The following is a 12,599-nucleotide window of genomic DNA, read 5'->3' on the forward strand; positions in this document are numbered from 1 at the left end:
GAGTGATTTTAAACTTCCAAACTCAAAACGTGCCAGGATTTGCCACAGCAGGTATGGTCCTATTTTTATTCGTTGTACAAACAAAGCCATTAAAATTCGGAAAAGTGTGTTGGGGTCCCAACTTCACCGAAACGGAAAAACCAAGCCACTTCAAACCTTAGGCTGGCCCTGTCCCCACGTGACGCCTCCGCTTTTCCTTTAAATGCCTGGTCACGTGATCACAGACGTTCACAGACAGAGGAAATTCATGCTGTCAGGGTAGGGAGTCATTCCTCCCCCACCTTTCCCACCCTAGGGTTCCTGGCTTTCCTTTCCCGGAAGCCGGAACTCCTGAAGAGACTTTCTTCCTCATCCTTTACGTCTTGTCACCTAATCTCACTCCTTTCCTTTCCGTTAGTCGCGAGTGCTAGAGCTCCATCTCCCTTAACAGAATCCCACTCGCCAGAGACAGGGCGACTGGGACTACGACTCCCAGGAGACATCGCGGGCCCCGCCCCCGCCGCCTCGCAGTGTAGGTCGGGGGCTGAGGTCCCACGGTCTTCTGGCCGCGTGCTGCCCGGAGCAAGCGCACTACAGGTTCCGTGGCGCCTCGCGCGCTAGCCGATCCAGGTCGGGGCGGGGCGGGGCCGGGCGGGGTGGGGCGGGGGAGGCCTGGGCTGGCCGGCGGGCGGGCGGAGGAAGGGGGTGGGAACGGAGGCGATGGAGGGGAGGAGTGGGGGAATGGGGGAGGGCAGGGGAAGGGAGGCGGGAGGCGGGGCCGAGCTGGAGCCGGAGCTGGAGTCTGAGCCGGCTGTTGCAGTGGAGGCGGTGATGTCGGTGCAGGTCGTGTCAGCAGCGGCTGCCGCGAAGGTGCCTGAGGTGGAGCTGAAGGACCTGAGCCCCTCCGAGGCGGAGCCGCAACTGGGACTGAGCGCCGCGGCTGTGAGCGCCATGACCCCCCCAGCAGGCGGCGGGGACCCCGAGGCTCCAGCTCCCCCCGCGGAGCGGCCCCCGGCCCCTGGCCCGGGCTCGGGGCCCGCCGCCGCTCTCAGCCCTGCCGCCGGGAAAGTGCCTCAGGCGTCGGCCATGAAGCGGAGCGACCCTCATCACCAGCACCAGCGGCACCGCGACGGCGGCGAGGCCCTGGTTAGCCCCGACGGCACCGTCACCGAGGCGCCGCGCACGGTCAAGAAGGTATTGGGGCCGGGCTGCCTCTCGCGGAGAGAGGGAGGAGGGAGGGGAACCGCAGATCCTCGCGGCAAGGCAGCACCACCCTCCACGCCCTCTCTTCCGATCGTACTAGCCGGGAGAGCTCTTTCGCCCTCAAATCCACTCTCTAGAGATGCCCCCACCTGCGCCCAGTGCTGGGGAGCGAAGACTCCAGGTGGCACGGCCGTACTTCGCTGTGAATAACATGGAGGTAGCGCTCTCCGCTACTACTTGGAATAGGCAGGGGAGGAGAGGCACCTAATACTACCCTTCGCCCCCGCATCCAGCACACTCCCCTGTGTTATATTCCAGACTATTCAGGGAGGAGACCCCGATGGTATAGAAACACCTTAGGGCTTTTGAGAGTTCACCCAGCAATAAGGGTGGAAACATCTTTTCTATTTGGAGAACGAGTAAGCAGTAGTTAACCTCGCATTGAAATCCTCAGTCGTCTGGTTTCTGTACAGATGATGACTTTCTGCCTTTCTGTGGCCAGCCGCTTCCGTAGAGCAGTACTGAGGCTGTGCCCTTCATTCCAGATACTGCAGTATCCTTGCATCTTCTCTGAATGTAGAAGGGTAATGGAGAGAGTCTCTTCACTCTTTTCAGATATTCGTCCCCACTGCTTAGTTGGCCACCAGGTTTTTCGACTATGTGTGAAGAGAATGATTGTTTCATTGGTTCCTTTATTATGATCTTGAAGTGTTAGGAAGAATGCTTCCACTTCGGAGAAAGGCAGTCATTGCGAGGCTGCCTGTCTCGTTCGTCAGCTTCTTTCAGACATAGTTTTGAAGAGCCAGTAGTCTCAGAAACACCAAGAAGTGAGCCTAGATGTGTGATACTCCAGTATTACCCTTACACTGGCCATCCGTGGTGTGTCTCTTCTCTCATAAAGCTAAATCAGCCCAGGAATAAAGGGGAAAATGTTGGAAAAGACAGAGGTATGGATCATAAAAAAGGGATTTATGGCTCTAATTTCTAAGGCATTATATGAACACAGTGACTTACTTATTTTTTAATTGTTGTGAATGATTTTTAATTGCTTTGTCAGAACAGCAGTCAAGTGATGAGAAGTCTGCAGTGGTTTCACTGTGTAACGCCTGGCTGAATTGGAACTCTGGATCCAGCCTAAGTTTTGTTGTAATAGTCTCATGATTAAGGTATACAGCAGATAACTGTTTCATTCTAATTCCCTAGGTATACGTGAGAGATGATGTCAGATGCAAGACTGAGGGAATTTGTTTAATTATGCTTTAGGACAGTGTCTGTCTCATTTGCAGTATGAAACTCCTCTGGAAGGAATTACAGGAGGCAGCACAGGTCCTAGGGCTGGTAGTGTCTATGTAGGTGTCCTGAAATCTGAAACATTTCTGACTGGCTGAGTTACTTTATAACTTTGGTCAAATCTTTTTTCTGTGATTAGGGATCTTTCCGTGTAAAATCTGTAATTTGATTAGATCTCTCGAGGGTAATAGTGTTTAACAAATTACTTTTAGGGCATGGAATTTACAGTCAGGCAAATCTGGGTTTCAGTACTAGTATCCTCACTAATTAGTGTGACAGTTACAAAATAACTGTCTGAATTCTCTGAATCTTAGTTTCCGCTTGTATAAAATGAGGATATTAATATGATTGAGGATTGGAAATATTTATAAAGGGCTTTAGCGTTGAACTTGGCACATACACTAGGGGCTTAAGAAGTGATAGCTATTGTTGTTAAGGATGATTTTATTTTATTCGTCCTCCCATCATGGTTTAAGTGCATGTCCCTGTGACCTCCCCTGAAAGGGGCGCCCCATTCAGTAGATTCTATATAAAGAAGTTAAAAAATCCCGGGCTACCATATCAGTTTGTTTTTCTTAAATCTAGATGTGCTTCTTGCCCATTTTCCTTGTGCAGAACCACTTTCTTCCTGTTTTTCCAGCATCAAAATGTAGGTTCCGTGATTCTAGATTTACTCAGCAGCCTCAAGGCTATGGAAGACAGGGCTGAGCTTGCCTTACAATGTTAATTGCAACCAGAAAACAACTTTTGCTGGAAGTTAAGCAGTTGAAGCTCCGGGGCAAGGATACAGCTGTATGACACAACTAAAGGCATTGCTGAGCTCCATTTTGGGGACAAAATCTTTAACTTTCTTGATACTGAATTGACTAAATTAAAATAAGTGCAGGAGACCGCCCTTCTTTCCCCAAGTTGAAAGTCACCTCACTAAGGGACTGCAGTGTGACATTTTGATTTGTTGAGTCTTTCTTGATTCTTAGGTTGTGTATTTAAATAATCATTATGACCTCGACACCCTTCTGCTTTCACTGTAGGGAGGGACTGGGAGTACTAGGGCTTGAAATAGCTGCCTTTGTATGTGTAATTGGTGACTACTGCTTTTATTTTGTAACTGTCACAATCAAGCTTATTTATCTTAAGTCACATTTTTGTTGATGGTTTCCCTTACACTATTCATGTATTTGTCATCAGTTTTCTTAGGTCTGTTATTCTGCTTAGCCACACAAGGGAAATAAACTTTTTATAAGAGCCAGAATTCCCAAGTGCAGTAGTTAATAAGAATGAATATATGGTGTGCAGGTTACTTAGTCACATCTTATCTTTGGCTCCTACCTCCATCGTGTAACTTGTGGTGCTATCATAATTTTGTATTAATGTCTTTCTTCATAAACTCATATCACGTGACCCCAACCAAAAATCTCTGTAAGAAGTGATTTGTGAAATAGGCAGATAAATTCCAAATGAATGCAGTAGTAATAGTTGAGAGGGTTTCTTTCCTGTGTTCTTAAAAATAGGATAATAAGAATGTCATAGCACAGCAGGGAAAACAAGGCAGGAGAGGATATATTTCAGGAAAGTTAAAACTTTCTGACAGTAAGGCTGCAAGCCCAAGAACTGCAGCTCGTTTTTGCTTACATCAGTATTGGTAATGACCATGTTCAAGCAGTCTTTTTTTTTTTTTTGGCAAACGTATCCACTTTACACTGGATTTGTTTCTGTCAGCAGAGAATGAGTTGAGCCATGTTAGTTCTTTCTTGCCCTGAATTCTTTAAGCTCTTGATTTGGTTAATTATAGATTACTGAAATGGAACCTTTTGGTTATAGGCATGGGAATGTGGGAACAGTATGACTCCTTTTGCCAGTTAGGAAAATACAGCCTTACAAAATGTTCAGTAAGACTGTTGGCAGATTGATCTGAATATGATTTACCATTCATTGGCCTTTTCTATTCCAGGAATTATTATACGCATTTTTCTAATCTTGACAACAACATATTGAGATATAGGTGGCATTATCTCCATTTTACAGATAAAGAAATGAGGTCCTGAGAGATAAAGTGCCTTGCCCAAGGTTATATATCTAGCAGGTTGCAGAGGTAGGACTCAAATCTGTTTTAAACCTTTACCTATTTCCAAAGCCCACGTCCTTTTTATTATACCACACTGATTCTTTCTAAATTTTTAGATGCTGGATTCTGGTCTTTGCCCAGAAATCTTTCAGAATACTTAGTGAACTCTAAGGTACGCCTATCTGGCCAAAGGTTTAGGTCGCTCCAAAACCAAAGTGAGGAGGGTCTGAGTCAGGATTCTAGAAATAAGACAGGAAAAAAAAAAGCACAAATGTAGAACCTCAAAAATTTGTAAAATTATAAGGAAGAAGAGTATCTTATATATAAAAAAGTGTTCCAAAATCAATGATGCATTTTCACATTAATAATTTACTGACAATCTGATAAATTTGTCCTTACTTTAAAAAAAATGTATCCTTATTTTTTTTTTTTTTAAAAGATTTTATTTATTTATTTGACAGAGAGAGAGACAGCGAGAGCAGGAACACAAGCAGGGGGAGTGGGAGAGGGAGAAGCAGGTCTCCTGCTGAGCAGGGAGCCTGATGTGGGACTCGATCCCAGGACCCTAGGATCATGACCTGAGCCGAAGGCAGACGCCTAACGACTGAGCCACCCAGGCGCCCAAAATGTATCCTTATTTTTAAAGTTATAAATAAATCTGAAGGACCTAAGAATATGCTCTTCCTTTCTGTCCAGCTAACAATTTTTTCCGTTCTTTAAGTCCTTTCTTTATGAATGAGTCTCTAATTAAGCCTTTTAAATTAGAAGGAGAAGCACACTGCTGTGTATTCAGTAATGTAGTAAAATAGTGTATGCACTGTATTAGAGCCTTGCATACACTATTTTACTTAATCCTTGTAAGAACTCTTGGAGATAGGTAGTATTCACTTTGTTTTATTGAGGAAACAGAATTGAAGAATTAAGGAATTTGTCTTAAGGTTACACATTTAGTAATGTGATGGAACTAACAGAACTCTAATCTGTTTGACTCCAAAGCCTAGACTCTCTTGCTTTTCAGTTGAAGTTTCATTTCTCTGTTCCAAAGCTCAGATTGAACTTTTTAAATCTTAGTTAATTTGTATATTTTTTTGTGGATGTTTTTGTTATTTCACTAACAGGCAATTTCTTTTTATTTGTTGAGCTTGTGTAATGGTCTTACCATATATTTGAACATTTATGTTTTCTGAGAAAGTAGCCCGTATTTTGTATTAGCATAATTTGTGAATTCTGTTCTCCTTGGGCCTGGGAAAGATTGAAAATAGAGGTGTTTTGGGAGGTTGGTCAGAGCTGAAGTTGCAGTTGTGTATTTGATGTCTTGTCCAGTTAATTGAAGAAATGGATAATTTGTGAAGAAGGGAGAGTGAGTTTCTTTATTACAGAAAGTGTTTCTCTATCCTGCAATGAAAGGGGAAAAGAAAAGATTTATTGAAAATTTTATTTAGGCTCCTTGTCGAGTTGAGTTTATAAAGAATATACAGTTTCTCTCATGGTAGTCTTTGTTTAAATAATTAAGAGAAGTATAACTGAGGCATATGGGAGAACAATCCTGACAGTTGCCCCGATCCATCACCCTGCCATCGTGTTCAAGTGGTATGCACAATTAGAGGAGCTGAAATTCCATTTACCTAGTAAAAGGTTAAGTAAGCTTGATCAGGTTTCTATGGAATTTGTAGGACCTTTTTATAGTCTGAATGACCTGTGGCCCGAGAGTTAGAGCAGAGCAGAGGAAAAAGTAGATTGAAATTTCCTGTTACAGTTCTGAGTTTAAAGCTATTTTGATTAAATAACTTAAGACATGATATGTATGATTTTTAGCCCCCTCTTCCCCAACTATATCCTGCAACAATTCAGTTAGCCATTTTCCTTCTTGGACACTGGACACTTGGACAGCATTAATAGCTAGTGATTTCCTATTCTTTTCTTTAAGGTTCTATCAGTAGAAATATATTGGTTTGGGGCACCTGGTTTTTCTAAGCTCAGAACCTGTATTTAGGAAGGTATAGAGGTTCTAGAGCTGGTTGACTATAAATCAGCCTTTTCCTTAGAGCCTTTCTGAATACTGCAAAGCTGTCATTGAGAGTTAAGTAACCTGAGGCTAAAACTGACTTCATCTTCCCTATAAACTTATTTCCTGCAGTGCTCCATGTGAACCCTTCTGATCACTCTAACAGCTTTGGTACTGTTCACTACCTTGTCTTGGAAAATTCTCTTGGCTTCAGTTATGACTCTTCACTTATGGCTGCCATTTACTGAATACCTACTCTCTGCCAGACAGCTATCTCATCTCATTTAATCCTCATAACAACTTTATCAGATGAATATTATTCACTTTATTTTACAGATGAGAAAATATAGACTCAAAGAGAATAACTTGCTCAAGGCTTTGCCCATCTGTGATGCCTTTGGGGTTAGTGAGATGAAACACTGCCCACAGCAACAGTGGGAGGCTTTGTCACACTGCCAACCACCTCCTTCTCTGACCAAATTCCCATGTGAAATCTGCTTAAGCTCCTGCACCTAGGCTGCTGTGAAGACCACTCTGCAACCTTTTAGATTTCAGAATCTACACTCCTTAGAGAGAAGGCCTAAACCACTATGCCTCACATCTCTGTTTGCCTCATTTACTATCTGACGTCCAGTTATCCATTATCTTCTAATACTCATTTCCTTACCACTCTCCTCATCCTCTCTGCTGATCCAGTTCCCCCGGATCTTTTCACCATGTCCTCTGCAACTTCCCCTTCCATTATCAATAAATCCCCAAGTAGCATCAGCCTCTAGCAGCAAGATAAGTTACAGGGGCAGCAGTGGGGGAGTTGTTAGTGTGGCATCTGATATTCAGAACTATAATGGTGTAACCCAAGCTGCAGCATCTCCTGCTTAACATTAGCAATCAGGTCTTTGCCAACCCCATTCTGTGTATGATTTTGGGTGCTGTTTTTTAGCTTTGTGGCCCTGAAGCAGGTTCTCCAGCCTGAGAGCTGAACCATGGAGCTGAGAGTTGCTAGAGAAAACCAGAAAACCAGGCAGAATGATGTCACTGAATTCATAATTGTCAACCTCATGTGCATAATCAGCATTGCCTAACAATATTAAACATTTCTCTAGTAAGTTCACTTTCCTACCCACTGCAAATGACTGTTTCATACTGTCTCTCTTTCTAATCTCATGTGTTCTTTTTAAACCAGTGATATGCCTTATACTTTAGTATAAAAACAGAAGCCACCAGAAGGGAATTCCTTCATTTCTATACCTCCCAAATCGACAAACCTACCCGCATCTGGGGCTCAGCTTTTTCTCTTTCCCACCTGTTAGATAGAGGAAGCATCCTTCATTCTGTAGAGACCTCTCTACAGGTGCTCTAATCACATTCTCCTGTCCTAAAGAACTTCTTCCTTTGATTATTTCCTCTTTCTACTAAAGCCATTCCTACAGTATTCCAACTTGATTTAATCTCTCCCATTTTGAAAACCCTATCTTCTAAACCCCATATCTCCTCTCTGCTTCTATCCTTTCTACTCCCTTTCACAGCTAAGCTCATTAAAGGAGCTTTCAGCACACAGTATGTACATTTTTTCTTTCCACAAACTCTTTTTTTTTAAATTTTATTTATTTATTTGAGAGAGAGAGAATGAGAGAGAGAGAGAGAGAGCACATGAGAGGGGGAAGGGTCAGAGGGAGAAGCAGACTCCCTGCTGAGCAGGGAGCCTGATGCGGGACTCGATCCTGAGACTCCAGGATCATGACCTGAGCGAAAAGCAGTCGCTTAACCAACTGAGCCACCCAGGCGCCCTTTCCACAAACTCTTTAACCCACTCCCACCTTAATGCTCTGACCAGGACAAAATCCTCTTGCTAAAGTTGCTAATGTCCCATCAGATTGGGAAACATGGTAGTCTGTTTTTTCAGCCCTCATCAAGACCTTGGTAACATTTGACATCCACTTCTTACCCACTCTCCTCTCTTGCTTCCATGACACGGCTCTTTATTAGTTTTCCTCTTGTTTCTTTGACCACTTCTTCTTAGTCTCCTTTGTTGGCTCTTTCTCCTTGATCCTGAGCTGTCTGCTCTTTCCATTGTGTTTTCTCCCTAAGTCACCCACACCACTCCTATACCTTTAAGTGTCATCTACATCCCAGCAACTCCCCAGATTATTTCTTTAGCTAAGACCCCTCTTCCAAATGCCAATCTTGTATGTGCCCAACTGCCTACTTGCAGTTGGACTTAAGAATTCACATGTCCAAAATGGTATTTTTGTCTTTTTGTCTAATCCCCCAAATATGTTCTTGTTTTCTTCATATCAGTTAAATGGTGTTTACATTATTTTTTCTTTCCCTTAAAAAATTGTTTTTCATTGCATAAGTAATGCCTGAACATTTTCTTATAAAATAATTCAGTTTAATAAAGCAGAAGTTCTTCCTTGGTCCTCAGCCAGTCTCATTGCCTTCTCCACAGGCGACTTCTGCTATCAATTTATCTTTCTTGACTTTTTTTTTTTGACTTTACATTCATATTTGCACATAGAAGAATTTGTAGCTTTATAATAACTTTTACATAAATAAAAGCATACTATATATTTGCAGGTTGTTTTTTTTTTCACTTGGAGCTCTTTCCATATCAATATATGTAGATCTATCTTAGTCTTTTTGACACAACTGATTTCCAAAGTTCATACTATTGTTGTTTATTAAATCATTCTTCTGCTGATACATATTTAACTTAATTTTTTTCCTTTATAGACAGTGCTATAGTAACTACCTGTATGCATTTGTGTGTGTGTATGTGTGTGTGTGTGCACGCACGCATGTATAAGTGTTTTTCTAGGGTAGATACCTAAAAGCAGAATTCTGGAGTTGAAAGATAATCCACATTTTAAACTTAATGCCTTCAAAAATGTAGTACCATTTTACACATTAACTAACTATAAACAAGACAACCCTTTCACCCACCTTTACCAACCACTGGATATTTTTATGTCTTTTATGAGGAAAATTGTTTACTGTTGTTTTTATTAGCGTTTTTCCTACTTAACAATATTTATTGAGTGACTACTATGTGCCAAATGCTAGGGGTACAGCAGTGAGCAAAATAGATGAAGATCTCTGCCCTCCTACTGACTTGTGTTTTTCATGTCAGCTTGTAGGAATTCTTTACTATTCTGGATATTTTTTTCTATTTTATTTCTTACTGACACTGACTTGTGACTTTATGATTTTGAAAGTTTTTATGTAGTCAGATTGGGCAGTGTTTTCCTTCATGACTTAAACATTTTGTGTCTTAGAATGGCCTTTTCTACCCCAGTTTATAAACAAATTATTTTATGTTTTCTTCAACTGTTTCTTTGGCTGTGTTTATTATATCTTGGTCCCCAGTCCATCTGGCATGGACTGGAATTCAGCTTTGTTCATAATGTAAGATAGGGACTGTTTGTGATATAAGATAGCTCTATTTGTTCCAAAATAAAATGTAATATTTTACTTTTTCAGGTTTGTTTTCTATTTCTTTTTCTTTAACTTGTCCTCCACTGTTTTTATTTCTTTACTTTTAGCTGGACATATAGATGTAACTTTAGATTGAAGACTATTTAAGTCAAGAATGACACTAAAAATTGCCATCCTGGCAGTACTGAGTGCTTATAGTGAGTTATTCATCGAAGCACTTGCTATTGTAGCAAATTTTACTTATTGTTTATAAATAAACATAATTATAAATGTTTATTATTGTTTAGTGGATCTAAATTTATGTTTTGATAGAAATTGGAGCCTCAGTGATATCTCAAATATACATCCTATTCTGCAGTGGTCTATAGAGGAACTTACCTTCTGCAGTTATACTATGTTGGAAAAATGTGTGGTCCTTTTTCAAAATGACACCTTATTTTTTATAAGGCATTGCCAGGAATTGAGTACATATAATGAGACTGTAGGAAGAAAAAATTTTGCCCTGATTCCATAATTGTGTCCATCTACATTTCATTTTTTTTTCTTTCTTTTTTTGTTTCTACATTTCAAAGTTGATATTACCTCCTCTAGGTTGAAGAAAGACTTCTTTTCCTAGCAAGTAAATAAGGTGTCTTCTTCTATAAAATTATTGGATAAAGCTTGACTGAGTCTAGTCTTGGGTGACTCTGCTTTGGGAGACAGAAATGGAATAGGAATTTTTACTACATTCATATCTGTTGTTTCTATAAGGGAGAAAAGATGATGGGTCTAATACTGTCTCCTTCTAAGGGCCTTTGCTGGACTATATTATAGAAATAGGGAAGCAACTTTACTATTTCTGGATACTTCTCTAATAATCTCCCTAATGTATTGTGAACTTCTTTTGTGCAAAAACCTTGTATGTCCTGTGTGCTAAACACTGCTAAGTGATAGGACTATTAAATCAGCGACATAATCATTCTTGTTCTCAAAAAGAGGGTAGGGAATGCAGATATGAAAATAAATAAATACGATCTGGTTTGATATGAGCAATACTAGAAGCAGTAATTGTTACAGTTTGGAGAGGTCAATACTGAAATTGAGATGCATCACCTTAGGAAAAGTAGTTGGTTGCCTACTCAAGAGGTTTCACAGTGTAGCAGAACCTTTATGAAATTTCCATGTTCCAACTTTACAAGTTCTGAAATTCACATTTTTAGTACACTTAGAGGTCATTTACCTCTTAGGGCTGGCTCATTCAAACCATACTCACAGGAGACTTGTATACAAAACAAAATGGTAAGTTCTAACTTATGATCAGATGTAGAACACTCAAGCTGATCTGATATACATGTCAGTCAGAGGGTACTGTGGAAAATCTGCATTTGAAGTCTGGTTAGGAGCAGTGTATTAAGTTTGGAATCCTTTAGATCCTTGCTACTCAAACAGGTCTGTGACCAGAAGCATTGGCATCTCCTGGGAGCTTGTTAGGAATGCACAATCTCGGGCAACTCTGGTTCTGTACTAATGTATACCCACTAGAACCCTAGTTTTTTTTATTCATTGTTGAGTAATACTGGCTTAGCAGTTGGTCTTATTCGTGCTTCTCTTATGAAACCTCACTGTAGAGAGGCAAGAAAATCATTTCAGGGTTTTTTGGAAGGGTAGAAATGTATACTAAAGTTTATTAAAATACTTGTAATAAAATACTTGATAGAGACAATAGAACCACAGACACGCACAGATACACAAAGACAGACAGACATACACAGATCCTTCATAAAACAGAACCCTTCAAAACCCCTCTACCTAAACCCTTTGCAGACATAAACCCATACCCACACCCACAGAGAGACCTCATGTGTCTCATCTCCATAGAGAGTTCCCTACAGGTACCCACGGAGATATCCCACACAGACCACATAAACCCTGGAGCCCACCCTGTGTGTAACAGAGATACACACACACACTGACACCCAACAAGTAATGCTGACAACTCAAATTTTCATAAGACTTGAATAGTTTTTTCCATATTTTTGAGAAGGGACAAGTATACTCTCTAGGGTACTTTTAAATTCTTTTTTTTTAATATTTTATTTATTTATTCATGAGAGACACAGAGAGAGAGAGAGGGAGAGAGAGAGAGAGAGAAGCAGAGGGAGAAGCAGGCTCCCAAGGAGCAGGGAGCCCGATGCGGTACTCGATCCCAGGACCCTGGGATCATGACCCGGGCCGAAGGCAGACGCTTAACCATCTGAGCCACCCAGGCGCCCTCTAAGGTACTTTTAACTGAGCCAGAAAATAAAGCAAAAACAGACGGACTGCCATTGGGTCTGCAGAACAGTGAATGTTACAAAGCCAGTTTTATTTGAATTCCTGTTTCTGGAACTGCTTGTTCCTGGGCACCATTTTCAGTTTGATGTACTCATCATGCTTGGATGGACAAGTTATTCTTCTCTTATTTTCTCTCAGGAGCTTGCATTCTAGATTGCTGGTTAAGCAGAGTTCCATGTTCAGTTCCCCTTGGTACTAATGAACACACTCCTTGATGCTATCTGAGTCACATAAATCTGCCCAGGATTGGAAGATCCAGAAATACTGCACCTATGTGGAGGACTCACTACTGAGTCCTCTGTGGGTGTG

The 12,599-nt window shown here is 41.3% G+C and overlaps 1 protein-coding gene across 3 annotated transcripts in view; it reads left to right on the top strand.

Moving 5' to 3' along the window:
- The first annotated feature begins 349 nt into the window (after nucleotides 1–349).
- AHCYL2 (adenosylhomocysteinase like 2) overlaps nucleotides 350–12,599 on the top strand; it is a 164,266-nt gene continuing 152,016 nt past the window's right edge. For 2 of the 3 annotated variants that reach the window (XM_027573224.2, XM_027573225.2), the window contains exon 1: nucleotides 737–1,173. In XM_027573224.2, the coding sequence (XP_027429025.2) occupies nucleotides 811–1,173 (363 nt within the window). In that variant the 5' untranslated portion in view covers nucleotides 737–810. Of the gene's footprint in view, nucleotides 610–736; nucleotides 1,174–12,599 lie in introns of those variants that run through there. The other variant, XM_027573226.2, reaches the window with a different exon arrangement.

Source organism: Zalophus californianus, chromosome 12, assembly GCF_009762305.2.
Source record: "Zalophus californianus isolate mZalCal1 chromosome 12, mZalCal1.pri.v2, whole genome shotgun sequence".
In the NCBI taxonomy this organism is placed as follows: Eukaryota; Metazoa; Chordata; class Mammalia; order Carnivora; family Otariidae; genus Zalophus; species Zalophus californianus.